Genomic DNA, 17,673 nt, shown 5'->3' with positions numbered 1-17,673 from the left:
GCCCAGGTGTGCAGACCCCCGGCAGCTCAGCGCTGCCCTCCCTCTCCTGATGAGGGTAGGCGTCAAAGCGCCCGAAAAACTGCTCAGGAAGGGGGCCCTCGGTCTGCCCCCTACTTTCACCTTTCTGGAAAAACCTCCGGCTTCCCAGTGCTGCGCCTGCCCCTTTCTGGGCACACTCCCCAGGGTGGGGGACAGGGCCTCCCTGTCCATCTCCCACGGGTACCGGGGAGTCAGCTGCTGGCACCACCAGGACCCGTCACTGCCTCCGGAGCCATCATCCTTTGGGGCTGGAGAGGGGTTCCCTGGGGCCTGGTGCCCAGAGTTACTATCGGGGGGCCTGGGGCTGCCCTCATCCAGCCCTGCCCCTCCCTTCACCTCCTGCCTCCAGGGCCCCTGCCCTGCAACGCTGGAGATTCTCTTCATTACGTCTCTCCTGTCTTTCGGAAACCCCCCGTCAGGTGGAATGCACAGCGGGTCTCTTGGATGGTTCTCGATTTCTTGGTGGTTTTTTCCCCACTTTTCTCATCATCCTGTTCTGCTCTCTCTTCTCCACTGTCTTTGCCTCTCCTATTTACATCTCCCGCTCTGCTATCACACTTTAATTTCCAAGAACTCTCTTCTCCTCAGATGCTTTGTGAACACCGCATCTCTCCCTCTCTCCGAGCTGGCATAGTTGTTTGTTTCTGGATTATTCCCACTGTTCTCGCACGTCCTTTTCGGCGGGCTTCTGTTTCCGTGTTTGGCGGCAGAGGCTCTCTGCGGCGTCTGGTGGCACTTGGCCTTCGCTGTCTTTAAGGTGATGGTGGGGGGGCCTCACCCAGAGGGCCGTGATTGGCTGGGGCTGGCCTCTCACTGGGGAGCCCCGGGGTTTCACCACTCGGTCTCCAACCTGCCAGGACCTAGGGCTGCGGGCTGCTCTTGGGAGCCTGTCCAGCTTAGTGGAGGGAGGAGCGGCCTTGCTGATAGCTGGTGCCAGGGAAGCCAGCTGCGTGGTGACCCAGAAGCTGCTCAGTCAGCGTGGAACCACAGGGGCTGAGATGGGAGCTCCTTGGGGTTGGCCACCCTGCTCTGAGGACAATGTGGGGGTCCTGGGGGGCCCATCCCACCCTAAGCAGCTTCTCCAGGGTCTGCCAGAGAAGGCTCTGAGCGAGCCAGTCTGCTGGAGCTGCTGTGTTTCTGGAATGTTCAGGCCTGGCGTCTTACCTGGGTGCTGGTTGTCATTGTTGTTCAGAAGCCCAGTCACGTCCGACTCTTTGCAACCCCGTGGACGGCAGCATGCCGGGCCTCCCTGTCCCCCACCATCTCAGCACCAGCCAGGGTGCTGGCTACCTCACCTTTACAGTGGAGACCTGCGGATTCTTCTTGCCCCAGGCTTCTGTGACCAGGTGCTCCCCTCCTCCGAGCAGAACTGCTGAGTCACCCGTCACCACGCCCCAGCTGGGCTGAGGGGCACTCGGGTGGACTCAGGGGCCCCCACGCTGGCTGGGCCTCCCTCAGGGGTCATCCTGGGACCCTCCCTCGTGGGCGGAGAAGGCTGCAGGGGCTGTGGGTGAGCAGAAGCTGGGGGTGGGCTGGGAGTGGGCCTGGCTTGTGCCACCGGGGCCCCCACTTTGGTCCGGCACCCCTCGCCACGCGGGGCTGCGCGGTGGACCCTCTGTGGTCTCAGTGATGGCCCGTCACCGCCTGCTGGGCCAGCGGCCCAGGGCGCATGGAGGGCGTGACCTGTCGGGTTTGCCCTTAGGGTCCCACCTGGGAAGATGACCTACTATGGGAAGTGCATTGAGATGGTGATGAAGCACCTGGACCGATTTCAGCCTGAAAAGGACAGTCCTGAGCAGTTCCTGGAGGCCACGGCTGCCTCCCTGCAGGTAGGGTCCACGTGGGGGCTCGAGGCTCGGGGTGGGGGGCCATGGTGGGAGCTTTACAGTCTCATCCTGTCCTTTGCGTGGAGAGCCCGAGGCGAGATTCCCAGTGGGCCAAAGGCTGCTGCCACGACCCAGGAACATGGCCTGTGACCCAGGAGTCTGCAGGGCTGGCCGTCCTCCCTGAAGGTGGACGCGTGCCAGCCTCGCAGGCGTCTCCCCATCCCACCCCGCCAGGGGGGCGTCTTCCCGCCCGGGGCAGGGCTGTGTGCTGGGGCTGTCTGCTGGGCAGCTTGGCCACACCAGAAGGAGCTCCTGGGCTCTCATCCCCAAGCCCCGGAGGTCCCTGTCCTGAGGCCCCCGCTTGACGCACGTGCAGAGAGACCCTGGGCTGAAGTCTCTCTGGACCAGGGTCTGGTCCCTCTGGCACCTGACCCCGCGTCTGTCGGTCTGTCCATCAAGGGCAGGCGCCCAGGAACAGGGCCAGGTGATGATGCAGGTGCTACCTTCAGGACTTCGGGGTGTGGGCCCCGTGGACAGGGCGTCAGAGGAGGCCACGTGCTCCCAAAGAAGGGCTCTGGGGGAACACTCGGCCTGCTGCGCCCCCACCCGTCTGCTTTTAAGCGCCAGCTGCAGCCCTCCCCGGCTTAGCAAGGGCCGTGAGCTGCTCCACCCTCACACACCCACAGTGGGGTGGCCTCTGCCGTGCCCCGGGGCTGCCCACAGACCCACCTTCCCCTCTACCTTCATCAGCCCCCTTATGGTGCCGCCGCTGGAAAACCTGGGGTGGAGAAGGCCCTGGTGGTGCCCACAGAGGCCGGAGGAGGCCTAGACACAGAAGCCTATCTCTCAAGGGAAACCTCAGGACTGCTGATCCCCGGGGTGGCTCAGAAAAGGGTGTCTCTGCCAGCTGGAGCCCTGCCATCCACAAGGGCTGGGGCGTGGGGTGTGCCCCGCTCCCCGCACCTCTGCTCCCCTCCTCTCCCTCAAACTCTCCCCTGAAACTCAAAGCGTTTGGAGGAAAGGATGAAAACGGCCAAGGTCAGGCCCGTCCGCGGTCCCTCTCCTTGCTGGTTGAAGCTGGCTTCGAAGCCGTGTCCCTGGAGCCAGCCGCCCTCTGGCTGCTCCCTCGGTCTGTCCTGCCTCCCTCCCCTCACCCACAGCTACTGAAGACAAGAAAGGCCTCTTTACTGTGATCCCAGCACCACCACACACAGCAAGACCCCTGGGTGTCCTGACCCACTGCAAGCCCTGCAGGGCATCCCTCACTGCTCAGCAGAACCGACAAAGTTAAAGCCTTCCTTTCTCCAGAATCATTTCAGAATCATTACTGAAAGTTGGGAAAGTCCCTGGGATGGGACTTCCCTGGCAGTCCAGTGGTTAGGATCCATGCTTCCAGTGCAGGGGGCATGGGTTCAAGCGCTGGGTCAGGAAGATCGCCTGGAGAAGGGAACAGCTACCCACTCCAGCATTCTTGCCTGGAGAATCCCACGGATAGAGGAGCCTGGCGCGCTACAGCCGCAAAGAGTCGGACACGACCGAGTGACTAACGCTTTCACAGTGGCTTAGGAAATGAGTCCTGGTTGTCACCTGGGGGGCTATGGCGTGATGACAGTAACTGTGCGAGTCCACCTCGAGGGGGGCACCACGCCCGCTCCACCCCAGCCCAGCAGCCCCCGAACTCTTCCCCAGGTGCAGGTACTCACGCTGGACTGAGAGATAGCTTCTTCTCCAGGTCACTGGTCCTCTCACACCCTTTCAGAGAGCCATCCTGGGCCCAGTGCAGGGGGCACTGGACTCTGACCCAGTTTGGAGAGCAAGCCTTTATTTCCAGCTGGGTCAGGACACCGCTCTGGTTCGACCTTTGCGACCCCATGGATTGTAGCCCACCATTCTCCTCCATCCATGGGGTTCTCCAGGCAAGAATACTGGAGTGGGTTGCCATGTCCTTCTCCAAGGGATCTTCCAACCCAGGGATCGAACCCATGTCTCCTGCATTGCGGGCAGACTCTTTACCATCTGAGCCACCAGGGAATCCCTGTGAGAGTGACCTTATTTGGAGACCCTGTTCTTTGCAGATATTCATCATGTCAAGACAGGGAAAGGTGGTTAGTGGTGTAGGGCAGGGTGTGGGGACTCTCCCTCTGCAGACAGAAGCCTGGGGATCCTTCCCCTGACACACACACACACACATACACACACACACGCGCGCACGCACACACGGAGCAGCCCCCCAGCCCACAGTCCTGATGGCATTTCTGCACAGAGAACATATGTCAGTAGGAGAAGATTCGGTCTCAGATCTGAAAGGGATCCATCTGCCATCGAAAGTTCTCCGGCAGCACCACCGGCCTGAGGCGAGGCTAAGGCATGGGGAGCAGCCTCTCCAGATGCCAGCCTCCGGAGTGGGGGAAGTGGCCCTGGGATGCAGCTGGGGGCCCAGAGCGGGAGAAAGGATGGAGTGGGGCTGCACCAGCAACGAGGCAGGCAGGCCCAGCCCTCAGGGAGGAGCAGGAGCCACAGGGCGCGTCCCACCCGCCCCCTCGTGCTCCGGGCCCTTCTGGCCCCCCCAGCGGGTTAACCTCTCACTGGAGCAAGTGACCTTTCATTAGGGCATCCTATGGGGGGTGCTGACGGGACAGTTTCCTGGAGCCTGGTGGGCATCACTCTTCCGGGCCACGTAGCACCACAGCTCAGGTGCCAGGCTGGGCAGGCTGGGCACAGAAACATCCAGAGACGGACACGAGCCTTCAGGACAGAGGTGGGGTGCAGCAGAGAGCCCTGAGTCCTGAGTGGCCCTCAAGGAAGAGTCTGGCTTTGAGAGCGAATGCCTGGGGATGGGCGGAGGGAGGAGGAGGAGGGAATCGTTGGAGGCGGTGGAGGAGTTAGTCCAAGAGACCCTGCCACTCGGCAAACCGCAGGTGAGTTCTGAGCAGGGGAATGAAAAGGCCGACAGGAGAGGGGCCAAATCAGGCAGCCCGGGGTGGGGAAAGGCCAGCCCCCAAGCCTGGGGGAAAGTGAGAGGGATGGGAAGAGGCTTGTGCAGGAAGCGGGGGAAGGCAGGGGTGCGCGGAGCCTGGAAACACAGCCCAGGTCCTGGTGGTAAGAGGCGTGGTGCGGTGGCCAGCCCCACTTTCTGGTCCACAGTGTGAGAAAGCCTGGGCTCGGGACTGGGTTTTTGTTTTAACGGATATCTTAAAAAATACCCGATGTACTTTGGATCAAAGATCCCAAACCCAGAGGATCAATATGGTATGCAGTGTCGGTATCCCTATGGGGAGACCAGTGACCTCCATCCAGAGAGACAGTCCAGACCTGTCTCACACAGGTAATATAATAGATCTGAAAACATTTTTGTTTAAACTATAACCTTTATGTGTGAAAGCTGTCAATAACTATATATAATTTTTAAAGTCTTTTATGAGATGGTAGCACATTAAACACAGTCCTGCCCCTCTCTCTCCCCACTTGACAAGGGGCCATGGGGATTGCTCCCTCTTGTCGTAAAGCCATGAGCATCCTTTTTGCTGACTGTGCCAGAACCATTATAACCATGCCCTGTGGATGGGATCATTGTTGTTTCCAGCCTGTTACTGTTCTTAACGACCCTGTCCCTCTGCACCTGGGCAGGCACACCCAGAGTCAAGTTCCAGAAAACACACAAGAGACAGTGCTGGCCCTCGTGACTTCAAGAGATCTTGCCAACTGCCCTGACACAGAGATCTCCTTACTGACACTCTCCCTGCTCATGTGATGTGCTCACAAACGTTTTCATCTTTGCCAACGAAACAGGTGGGAAAAGGCAGTTGGCGTAGTTACAATCAGCATTTCTCCCATTATATTTTCACGAGTATTTCTTGTTCTGACCTTCCTGCTCAGACCCGTGTCTATTAAGATACGGTGTTTGGCAGGAGCAACAGCAGGAAAGTGGTGACTTAAAGATATCAGAGGTGTCTTTGCTCATGTGAGGAGCAGTCGGTGGACAGGCAGCCCAGGGTGGCCGCCAGTACCTCTATGGCACCGTTAGGAACTCATTCTCCTTCCTCTCTGCTCATCTATCCTCAGAAAGTGTCTCTTGTCTCGTAGTCACAAAGTGGCTGCCTTGCTCCAGCATTGCACCCAGGTCCCAGAGAGGAGAGGAGAAGGGCAGACAGTGTAAGGCAGGTGCCAGCTGAGTCTGCTTGATGTTCAAGGAAGTTTCTTGGAGGCCACACCTAGCAATTTGCCATCGGATCTCGTCAACTGGAGCCTCAAGCCACATCAGCAAGGGGCCGGGAGAAGTTGAGACAGTTTTCTCCTGCCCGGCAGGAAGGAAGGGAGAAGGGCTTGTGTGTGTGTCTGGCAGCCTTAGTTCCTTCGCCTCCTCTTCTAACCAACTTATGTCTTTGTGTCACCGATTAGCGGGAGCCTCTGGGTCTTGATGACATGAGTTACAAACCCTGGGTTGTGGTACAATCAGCATCCCGATCCCCTCCCGGCCCTGGAGGCTGCTGCAGCTCTGCGCCAACCCTGGGGCTCTGACCGTGAACCCAAGCACCCGCTGTCAGAGGCGCTGCCGGACGTGTGGAGCCAGCGGCAGGCTTCTGGGTCTCTGGTGCCCCCCCTGCCTGCCCGGGGCCCAGACGCAGGAGCCCTGAACTGGACCAAGGCCCTAGACTGTACCTGGAGCTCAGAGGCCCCTTGGGAGGCGGGGGGGGGGGGGGGGGGGGTTGCCCTCTGGCCTCAGTGACCAAGGCTGGCCCAGAGTTAGGGGTTTCTGACTCCAGTACTGAGGGCTGCTTGGGAGGGTCCGGACCTTGCCCTGCCTGCTCTGCTGGCCCGGCCAGGAGGACCAGTCTAGGGCTTAGTATCCTTCATGTCACCTGTGTGGACCTCAGCCTCCTCTCCGCCACCCCCCGGCTCAACCTTCCGGGGGTGAGGTCCTGGCATGCGGGCCAGATGGTCCTGCGCTGCCTGGATCCTCGCCTGCCTGCCCCCAGACTCTGGCCCAGCGCAGCCCAGGCTCGCAGCCCAGGCTCTCATATTACACATGCTCACAGCCCCAAACCCAGGCGTGTGAGGGGATGCAGAGTGGAGTTCCACGGTCTGAGCCAGGAGGCCTCAACGCAGGGAGCGCTGACTCAGGGCGTCCCTAGAGAGCCCTGTAGAGAGCCCTGCTGACTCACCGGGCTTCCCCTGACAAAGGCGGGGAGTTAGGGGGAGGTGCCTGGCGCCTGGCTGGGGCTCGTGCCCTCTGTATGGGCACAGCCAGGGGGTCTGGGGAGCCTGAGAGGGAATAGGAAGGAGGCAGGGTCCTGGCTCCTGAGGCCAGAGCTGACCTGAGCGAGGCTGCCCCTCCCCTCCCGGTTGTGCTGCGAGGGGAGGAGCCCCGCCTTGTGCCCACCTGCCCGCGGTCCCCCACGGAGGCAGGGCGGCCCATCCCTTCCCTCGTGAGCACCCCGGCGACCCTGGAGCCGGGGACGGGGCAGTAAGCACGGTGTGCGCGATCCCGCCAGGTGAGGGGCCACGGGTGACCGGGGGGGGGGGGGGGGGGGGGGCGGGGGCGGTGCCTTAGGTGCCTCCCGGGTCGGGTGGCATCTGAGCCAAGGCCTGATGGGCATGGGGAGCAAGCGTGCAGGGCAGAGCCCTGCAGGCGGAGGGGACAGCCGGCCTTGAGGAGAGGTCCCTCTGATCGGAGAGTCGCTCGCGCCGGGAGTGCAGCCCGGTGGGCGGGGACTCACGGAGGCGGGCCGCGGAAGGACTCTTCGTAGAGAGTTCCAGCAAGCCCAGGCTCGATCCGCCTTTCCTTTACAAAGACTTGCTGGGTGGCCACTGAGGAGTGGCCGAAGGAGGTGCGGCAGAGTGGCTGGGACCCCGTGGATGGGACGCTGGGAACAGCGTCACGGGAAACAGGGCGTAGTGGTTTCTGAGACGGGAGTGGGCCCTCCCACCCAGAGGCAAAATCTGCTTGCGTCAGCCTTGACAGGGTGTAAGGTCACCCAGAGGCGAGTGCAGATAACGGAGAAGTCGCGGAGGAGCCTGTGAGCGGAGGGCGGAGGGCGGAGGTCGGAGGTCGGGGGAGGGTGCTGTTGCCCCATCAGCTGGGGGCTCTAGTCACCGGAGGGGTGGCAGAGTCAGTGTTGGAGCGCCCCTGCCGCCCATCACTGCTGCCTGCCGAGCCTGACTCCACCCAGGACCCCTGGACCCCAGGCGGCTGGAGAGGGTGGCTCTCAGGCCTCCAGCCCCCGGGGTGCGGAGGCCGAGAGGGAGTAAGAACAGACACCCCACTCACACGCGTGGGGGCTGGGGCTCCCGGAAGTCCAACTTCATCTCGGACCCCTCGGATGGGCTCATTACTCTGGTGTTCTCTTAGCATAAAAACAAGGGAGGAAATCACAGAGGAAAAGGCAGATTTGACCTCAAAACAAAGCAAAAGTTGTATGATCCTATGTCAAAAAAACACAAAAAACGTTTGCACAAAGTTAAAAGGCAAATTACAAGGTTATAGCAAATAGCTGTCACGCTAATGGCCATGTTGATTCCCTCAATCTACGAAGAGCTCCTATAAATGATTAGGAAAGATAATATCCCAGTAGAAAAAGTTAGCCAAGAATGTAAATTGATAATTCACAGAAGAGAAATACAAGTAAATGTCCAGTAAACGTATGAAAATCTCATTGACAATAAAAATTCAGGACGTCCCTGGTGGCACAGTGAATAAGAGTCTGCCTGCTAACGCAGGTGACATGGGTTTGATCCCTGGTCCAGGAAAATCCCATATGCCCAGGGACAGCTAAGCCTGTGCTCTAGAGCCCGCGAGCCACAACTCCTGAAGCCCGGGTGCTCCAGAGCCTGTGATCTGCAGCAACAGAAGCCGCCACGACAAAACGTCTTCACCACAGTGAAGAGTAGCTCCGCTTGCCGCAAGTAGGCAAAGCAGCCCAGCACCGCCCAAGAAGTGTTTTTCCTTTTTTTTAGATAAAATATTGTCCAAAAGTGGGGAAGTGGAGGGGAGTGATGTTGCTAACAAGAATTTATTATTTTGATGTGTTTTACATTTCTTGAGAGCCCCTTGAATAGCAAGGTGATCCAACCAGTCCATCCTAAAAGAAATCAGTCCTGACTGTTCATTGGAAGGACTGATGCTGAAGCTGAAGCTCCAATACTTTGGCCACCTGATGCGAAGAACTGACTCACTAGACAAGACCCTGATGCTGGGAAAGATTGAAGGCGGGAGGGAAAGGGGACGACAGAGGATAAGACAGTTGGATGGCATCACCGACTCGATGGACATGAGTTTGAGCAAGCTCTGGGAGTTGGTGATGGACAGGGAGGCCTGGTGTGCTGCAGTCCGTGGGGTCAGTCGCAAAGAGTCGGACACGACCGAGCGACTGAACTGAACTGAACTGCACATCTGTTGGGTCCTAGTGTACGTGTTCAGTTTTACATGGCCTTGAGTATTTTGCCGTCTCACTGTAAGTCTTCCGGGAGCATCATGGTAATGGCTGCGTCCCACTCACCCACAGCATGGAGAGCTTATATCTGACTCCCTGCGACGACATTCAGGCTGTTAACATTTTTGCCGCTGCACAAGCCGTTGCCCTGAGCATCTCGTGTGTGGATATTTCCTGCCTTTTGGTTTCCTTAGCGTCCCAGAAGTGTGGTTCCTGGACTAAAGTGTGTGGGAAATACAAGACCCTTGAAACATTTCCAAACTGCTTTCAGGAAAGACGCCCCAGCCCCGTCCCCACGAGCCATGCTCACTGCTGGGTTGGCAACAGTGAGTGCTAAGTCGCTTCAGTCGTGTCTGATTCTTTTGCGACCCCATGGGCTGCAGGCCACCAGGCTCCTCTGTCCCTGGTATTCTCCAGGCAAGAATATGGGAGTGGGTTGCCGTTCCCTCCTGCAGGGGATCTTCCCGCCCCAGGGAATCAACTGGCGTCTCTTATGCCTCCTGCATTTGCAGATGTGTTCTTCACCACCACTCCACCTGGGAAGCCCACTGGCTACAGTAGATATTCTTTTTTCCTTATTGTCGAAGCTTAGTTTTTTGAATACATAAACCATGACACACACAGGTTACAAAACCCAACGTGTTTCAGAGTAAATGGAGAAGAGTCAGTCTCCGCTGACACTAATTCCCTCTGCCAGAGATTTTCCTTGCTTGGTTTTTGTGTTTGTTTGATTTTTTTGGGGGGGGATGTAATTTTTAAAATCATTCATTTGAAAAACTTCATAGGAGCTTGCTCTTTTTTTACTGTGGTGAAATACACGTGACATAAAATCCACCATCTTAGCCATTCTTAGGTGTATGATGCAAGACAGTTCAGTGGCATTAAGTACGTTCGCATGTGAATATCACCACAGTCTGTCTCCAGAACCTTCTCACCTTCGCAAATGGCAACTCTGCGTCAAATAACAGCTTCCACCCTCTCTCCATCCCCCCCCATCACCCCCCACACACCTTTCTACTTCCCGTCCTGGGAATCTGACTCCTCACACGAGCAGGATCACACAGGGCTTTTCCTTTGGGGTCGTTTTCCGTGTTTATTTCCATCTCTGCTCCCCTCACGGTCTCCGCCCTGGGAGCAACTCCTGGGGGAGGACCTGCGGGCCAGAGGGTTGGCCAGGGTGCTCCCCACTGTAGGGCACTGGGGCCCCCATATCTGAAGGCGGCTGCCCCCTCCCCCGGCTGTTTCTCCTCCAGACGCTGAGCCCCCAGAAGCAGGCGTTCATCATGGAGATCCTGTCCGGGTGCCTGGAGTACCACAAGCTGCTGACCATCGTGGTGGACGCCTTCTACGTGCGGGACGGCCGGCTCTGCCTGCGGGCCGACTACAGCCTCTTTGAGGGTAGGTGCCCGTGGCCAGCCACGGTCGGGGGAGCCCATGGGTCCCTGCGGGCCAGGGCCCCGCAGACCCTCAATAGCAACTGAGACCCTCCCCCAGCAGGCCTCCGAGGTCCTCAGCCTCCCTTCCCTCCCTGGACCCTCCCGGCTGCCAGAGCGCAGGTGGCCAGGGGACTGTGTTTCCCTCCTTCACTGACGTGGAGACAGACTCCAGGCATGCTGACCACCAGGCCCCAGGACGCAGGCCTCCGCAGGTCTTGGAGGGCTGGCCTGGCTGGGAGAGGTGGCTCTGGAGGCCAGTCTGGGTAACAGGACTGGTCTTCATCATCAGCTGAGCTCCTGGCCCCACGGCCTGAGGACCACGTGCAGAGCCGGCGTTCTGGCTGTACTCTGGACGCTCCCAGAGGGGGTTCAGTAGAAGGAGGCGTTTGGGGACTTCCCTGGCCGTGCAGTGGTGAAGACTCTGGGCTGCCAGTGAAGGGGCTGTGGGTTCGATCCCTGGCCAGGGAACTAAGACCCCACGTGCTGTGCAGTGCTGCCTTCATGGGTGTGGCGACAACGGGGGCAAAGTGGCCGGTGTCTGAGTCGGGGAAGGTGGTCCCGCCCCTGGGCCTCGATGGCCCTGCCTGGGAGGGAGGGGTCGGGACTGCAGGGAGCACAGAGGTAGAAGTGGTGGGGGGCACGATGCCGGGGCCAGGGCTGGGCTGCTGGCCCCCCGCCCCCTAGTCCAGCGGCTTCCAATCTCAGAATTCACAAACTGAAATGCAAGATGGTTTTACTTTTACCCCAGAAGTTTTGGAATTTCTGGAAATGTATCCAACGAGCTACTACAACCTGGGAGTGCTTGAAGCCCTGGAACCCGGCCCCCCGGGCCCCGCCCTGCCGCCCCCCTCGCCTGTACTGTTGTGTCAGGCTGTCATTTTCACGGGGGCCCGAGGGAGGCGGGCGCCCTTGGCTCTGTTCGCTGCCGCCGTCGGGCCCTTAGCCCCGGGTGCCTCTCCCGGGATCGAACGCCCGGGCGGGGCCCCAGCATCCTGCTCCCCAGGCCCATGCCCTGTCTCCCCGCAGTGATCTGCTACTTGGCCACGTTCCAGCTGGAGGAGCTCGGCTTTCAGCTCTTCCGGGATGTCGTGCGGTCCCAGCCCGTCCACAAGGTGTGCCAGGTGAGCCCCTGCCGCCACCAGCCCCAAGCTCTGTTCTCAGACCCCAGGCCCCACCCCTCCTTGCTGCAAATGCGCCCTTTTCAGGCCTGGGGAAGCTGGTTTCTGCTCTTCACGGTCCGGCGTGTGGTCACTGCTGGATGTGAGCTGTTAGTCGAGACAAGGCGTCCTTGCCTGTTCATAGTCTGGGCCTCTGGAACCTTCCGAGCTCCAGGCAGCCTCTCCTCCCTGCAGCAGGGGCTGTGCGGCCTTGGGGGGACTGGAGTGGGCGCAGTCCAGAGCAGGTCCTGAGGGGTGGCAGCCTCCGAGAGGGCGCCTGCAGGAGCCCACCCCCTGCACCGACCCCAGGCCGTTTCTGTGGACACCTGTTCACTCGGGTAGAAAGCTCAGGATGCCTGGGGCCTCAGGGCCAGCAGGACCGTGAATGGGCCTGAGGCCCGCTGCCCTCTGCCGGCCACTCCCACGGGCATTTGCTATGGGCCTGGCTTCCTCTGCGAGCAGCTCTTGGTCCACCCTCACAGGGACTGGGTGAGGTCACTCCTACAGGCACTCAGCCCACAGTTGAGGAAACTGAGGCACAGAGAGGTTCGGTAACTAACTAGACATCACACAGCAGCTGAGCGGCAGAGCTGGCTCTTGGGCCAGGCTTTCAACCGCTGGCTGTTTCCTCCCTACTTGGCTTGGTGGTGGGGGGGGCAGCCCCCAGGCCAGGATAATGACTCCCGGGAGAAGAGAGGGACAGCCGAGGCCCCAGGAGTGCTTTGGGGCCCCTCTGGAGGGAAGCCACAGGTGCTGCAGGGGCAGCCCTGAAGGGAGAGGCGTGGGGCCAGGGGGAGGGGAGCCAGGAGCCGGGACACTCCCGGGACCACCGCCCCAGAGATCTGCACCCGCCCACTGGCAGGTGACCAAGGCAGCACGTTTAGCCACTCATTTTCCTGTCCATGTTAAACGTAAGCAATTCACAGTGCGTGGATGTTTGCATAGTCAGCATAAGCAAGGGCTTCATTTCGTGACAGCATTTTCTGAGCGCTATTCAGAGACAACCCCCCCTCGCCCCGGGGCCAGCTTCCCAGCTGGAGTGCCAGCACTTGGTTCACACTCCGCTGTCAGAGTCTTGAAACTCTTATGATTGTTGAGCAAAAGGCCCACGAGTCCCGGGGTCCCGGGTCCCGCAGCTGCGGAGCCGACCCTGCACCAGCCTCGGCCTCCCGGCGGGTGCCCACGGCTACCACACCCTCTCCAATGCGGCTTCCTTTCAGAGAGCCCCCCTCCACGGGCGGACGGGGAGCGGTGTGTCCCTAGATGGGGGTCAACAGACCCCCTGTGCTGAGAAGAGGAGGGGGCCCGGGGGTGGAGTGGTGGGCCCCAGGAGCAGTGGTCTGGGAGGAGGAATTGCAGAGACCCCATGCCCCAACCATAGGGACTTGACTGCCTCCTTCATCAGAAAGTGGGAACAGGAATTAGAAGATGGAGCTAACACTGGTAGGGGGTAGGCGAGGAGCTGAGACAGCCTCCGTGGTGCCCGGGGGGTAGACAGAGGCCCCGGGGGGTTGGGGCGTGGGGGAGCAGGGGCCAGGCTGCTGAGTGGGAAGCTGTGGAAGGCTCTAGAAGGACCCCTGGCAGCTGCTCCCTGGGGAAGGGCATGGAGGCCTGAGCAGAAAGAAGAGGGGCAGACATGCCTGTGGGGGTGGTGGGCTCCCAGAGGAGGCAGCAGCAGGCAACCAGAGGCCCTGCCCCTGCCCCCTGCCCACCGCCACCCCCTCGGGCATCAGGGCTGAGGGCCTTCCCAGCCCCCACCCAACCAGAGCTGGTGAGGAGGAGTGGGTGGGGGTGTCCGTACAGACCCAGGGGGTGCAGGGCTTGAAGCCCGGGGGCCCACAGCTGACAGGGGCCCCGCTGGCGAACACAGGGGCCCAGGTGAACGATGGGCAGCTCCCCGGGGCCCACAGGAGGGGGCAGGCCAGGGGGGCTGGACCCCTGCCTGCGGCCTGCTGAGGTCTCCTGGGGGTGCGCCAGCCACAGCTGCCCCCCAGCACTGACTCCCCGCTGGGGGCCCCCCGGGTCTTCACTCTCACCTAGTGGGTCTGGCCCCCGCCGCTCCCTCCTTCCTCAGTTCCTCAGGTTCCTCTTCAACCCCTTGAACCTCGGCTCGTGGATCAAGGACGAGTGGAGCCTCGTCTACGAGACCTCCCACGTGAAGGAGAACTGGATCGACCCCCTGATGAGGTGGGCAGCAACTGGGTCTCACCTGGGCGCGGGGCATCCTCGAGGGCAGCCAGCTCGTGACCGGGGCAGAGGAGGGGCCTGCACCTCTTCCCCAGCTGCCCCCGGAGCGCCACTCCTGGGCCCGTCACCCCAAAGCTGTCCCCACCGCCTTCCGCAACCTCCCTCAACAGGCTCAGGCCAATGCCGGCTGGGCTGGTGCAGGCCAGGACCCACGGGCAGAAGGACCTCCAGTGGGCCTGCCAGGGCCAGTGTGCAGCTGCGCCCCCCTGCAGCCGGCCCTCTTTGCCAGGGTGGGGGGAGCCACCTTGTCTTCCTGGGGACGGGCCGACAGGTGGTTCTGGCAGTGGCAGAGCCCTCGGGTGCCAGCCGGGTACAGGAGGCCCCCCACCATGCGGGGGAGGAGGCCTGGCCCTGAGCAGCGGGGTGCCCCCAGAGCCGGCCCTTCACGAGGGGGAGGGCCTCGCTCCAGTGGCTGGACTCACTGCCTCCCGGGGGGCTGCTCCCAGCTGCCCAGGCCTGCAGACCCTGCAGCCCCGCCCAGCACCCCCTGTGCAGCCTTCCCCGCCCACTCTGTGAGCAGCCCCCTTCCTTACCGGCCCCGCCCCGCCGAGACCCCAGCCCTGCTGACCCTCAGACACGCCCTTCCTCCTCCTGGTGACCTTGGACCTCAGGCTGGGGCAGGAAAGAGTCACACCAAGCAGTCTCCCCAGGAGGCATCACCCACTGGCTACGTGGGCAATGGCCGGTGGTGCCCACTGGCATGAGGAGGCATGGACGGGAGGAGCTCAAACCTCGGGGGCAGCCCAGCAGGGCCCTTCCAGAACCCCTGGTCCGGGGCACCCCCACCTTGAGACTCCCTCCTCCTCACCCCCTCCCACGGCCTCCTCTGCGCCCGTCACGGTGGTGCAGCTCCAGGAAGCTTGCTTTTGCCTCGCCTGCTTGCTGCCTGCTCACAGCCCCCTCCCCTGTGCCGAGGGGCTGTCCCCTCACTGACCTGCACAGGCAGCCCATCCCAAGCTGCTCCCACTTTGCTTTTGAGGTGGCAGCCGGAAATCCAGGAGCTGATCGACCAGCTGCAGGGGGAGCTGACCAGCCAGCTCTCTCCTCCAAAGAGCAAGGCCAAGGTCACAGAGCCCAGGGAGCTCAGCCTGACCACCCCCAGACCCCGTGCCATCCCCGTGCCTGAGCCGGTCCCCCAGGTGGCCAAGACCAGACCTGTAAGTGGAGCAGGTCTCCGTGGACCCGGCCTGTGCAGGCAGGGATCATGGGCTGTGTGGGCTGGGGCGGAGCTGGGTTCTTCCAGGCTGAGGGTGCATGGGCCAGACCAGGTGCATTCGATGCCCCCACCACCCCATCTCACCCAGAGAGGGAAGCCTGGCTGACCCAGAGCCCGCCCAGGGGAGTGGGCGCCCAGGGAGTGAGGTCTGGTGAGTAGGCGTGGAGTGAAGCTGGTGGCCGCAGGGTGCAGGCCTGTCTTACTTGGCGCTCAGAGCCCTCTTTAACCCTGTTGCTATGCACCTCTCCCTCCCCACAGTGTACGCTCGTGTGTGTGTGTGTGTGTGTGTGTGTGTGTGTGCGCGCGCGCGTGCGTGTAGGCTTTCCCCACCTCGGGGTCTCTGCCTGTCTATCCCATCTGCCTAGACCCTTTTTTGCTGCCTCCCGCTCCCCTGCGTTGTTGACGTCTCTCAGTCAAGATGCTTCTTATTACCAGGTAAAAGAGCTCAGTCTGGCTTAGACGATAGAGGACTAGTTGACTCTCATGGCTGAATTAGGATGGGCTTCAGGCATGGTTTGATCAGGGTGCTGGAGCTGCTGCTGTATGACTGTCTTCCCCCTAGTTCCCTCTGAGGGTGAGCTTGATCTTTGGGCTGACTTCCCTCATGGTAGCCAAACATCCAGGCCTCATGCCCACAACTCACTGTCCAGGGCGTGAGCAGAGACGCCTAGGGCCAAGAGTTCTGTGACAGTGTGATTAGACCAACTGGGGTTGCGTGTCTGCCCTTGACCTGATGACCGTGACTGGGAGCGCAGTGTTCTGACCGGTCTTGGGCTCTACCCTGAGGGCCTGTGATGGACTCAGCTTCCCAGAACCAATCGCATCCCCCAGCAGAACTAAGGAATACGTGAAGGGTAAAGGGGTGGCGCTGGACGGTCTCAGGGTCCCAGTCCACTCCCACCACCGGTCTGGTCTCCTTACAGTCTCTTCCCTGAGAGGCCTTCCATGGACCCCCTGGCCCCTGTCAGCTGTCTCAATTTCCTTTTCGTTGACCCAGATCCTTTCCTTACTGACATCAATTAGTCTTTATGGCTTTTATTAGTCTTATTAGTTTTCATAGTGCGGCTTGGCACCTCGGGTCTCCCTTCCACTGCCCCCACCACCACCAGGTCCCCAGGAGCACCTACCAGGCGCCCAAGGAGCAGCGGCTCCTGGAGATGACCAAGAGATACAACCGCTGGAAGGCCGAGGTCGGTGGGCTGCACACGGAGACCCCCGTGGGGGTGCCGTCGGGCGGGGAGGGGAGGGGTGGCGAGCCGGCCTGTGCATCTGTGGCCGGGGGACCGCGTGGCGGCTGGCGGGGCTGCAGCCGTCTGTCCCTGTGCAGGAGCTGCTGCTGCAGGCCAACTTCGAGGAGCTGCGGTGCGCGGTGCCCAGGAGCCGCGGGGAGCCCCAGCTGCAGGTGACGCCGCCCCTCATGTCCTGGGCAGGGCTGCACAGACAGGCCCCTCCCTGTGCCACAGCGGGGAGGGTGGGGTGCGGGGCTGAGATAGCAGGCCGCACACGGTCCAGGCCAGCAGGGGCAGCCTGGCCCTCTCCGGCTGTTTCCAGGTCTTCCCACACTGAGCATTTAACATTTCTGCAAGAAAAAACCCCAAGATGCGTTTGTCAATAAAGAAAGTCAGGGAGCTGGGCCGGGAGGCCCCGCGCTGGGTGGACGCTGAGCGGCGTTCCCCCTGGGAGAGGCTGACCTGTCCCCCCACCCCACACCCCCGCCACCGTGGACCCGCTTGGGTGGCAGCAGATGGGCCAGAAGTGAGGCTCCCCCGGGCAGTGGGGGCAGGCCAGGGGAGAGGGCACCCCGCCCGGGAGCAGCGTGCCCTGTGTCACGGCTGAGTGCTTGTGTGGGGGCTGCCTCTCACCAGCTGCTGTCCCGTGGACCGCCGTGCCAACCCTGACGGGGTCAGCAGAGCAGAAGGCTGGGCAGGGAGCAGCTGGGCCCGTCCTGGGGCAGCCCTGGGGCAGCGGGGAGAGGGCCCCTGAGCCCGCAGGCTGCAGCGCCCTGACTGGGAACCGCGGTCCCCAGCCCCAAACCCTCCCTACCCACCGGGGCGGCTGCAGGGCCCTGCCCAGGGACCCCGCATGGGGCAAGCTGGGCAGAGGGGAGTGGGCCAGGCCTCCCCGGGGTGCATTTGGGGGCACCCGTGGGTACAGGTGCCAGGCCTGGACTCCCGCAGGACTCCAAGAAGAAGCCGCGGCTCCGGCTCCCGCCTCGTATCCTCAAGGCCCAGAAACTGACCTTCTACACGGTGAGCGGGAATCCTGGAGCTTCTCCCAACGCGTCCGCCTCCGGGCCTGTCCCACTGAGGACATCCCGGCCCT

General features: G+C 61.5%; 1 protein-coding gene across 3 annotated transcripts in view; it reads left to right on the top strand.

The window, feature by feature from the left end:
- Positions 1-17,673, top strand: part of CFAP99 (cilia and flagella associated protein 99) — a 41,173-nt gene that overhangs the window by 4,525 nt on the left and 18,975 nt on the right. For 2 of the 3 annotated variants that reach the window (XM_070791912.1, XM_019963215.2), the window contains exons 2-9: positions 1,742-1,868; positions 10,549-10,693; positions 11,758-11,852; positions 13,963-14,075; positions 15,115-15,292; positions 16,461-16,541; positions 16,679-16,753; positions 17,529-17,600. In XM_070791912.1, coding sequence (XP_070648013.1) covers positions 1,758-1,868; positions 10,549-10,693; positions 11,758-11,852; positions 13,963-14,075; positions 15,115-15,292; positions 16,461-16,541; positions 16,679-16,753; positions 17,529-17,600 — 870 coding nt within the window. In that variant the 5' untranslated portion in view covers positions 1,742-1,757. Of the gene's footprint in view, positions 1-1,741; positions 1,869-6,600; positions 7,358-10,548; positions 10,694-11,757; positions 11,853-13,962; positions 14,076-15,114; positions 15,293-16,460; positions 16,542-16,678; positions 16,754-17,528; positions 17,601-17,673 lie in introns of those variants that run through there. The other variant, XM_070791913.1, reaches the window with a different exon arrangement.

The sequence above is a fragment of the Bos indicus genome, chromosome 6, assembly GCF_029378745.1.
Source record: "Bos indicus isolate NIAB-ARS_2022 breed Sahiwal x Tharparkar chromosome 6, NIAB-ARS_B.indTharparkar_mat_pri_1.0, whole genome shotgun sequence".
Classification (NCBI taxonomy): domain Eukaryota; kingdom Metazoa; phylum Chordata; class Mammalia; order Artiodactyla; family Bovidae; genus Bos; species Bos indicus.
Note: the sequence above shows the minus strand (reverse complement) of the source record. Positions and strands in the feature narration are given on the sequence as shown.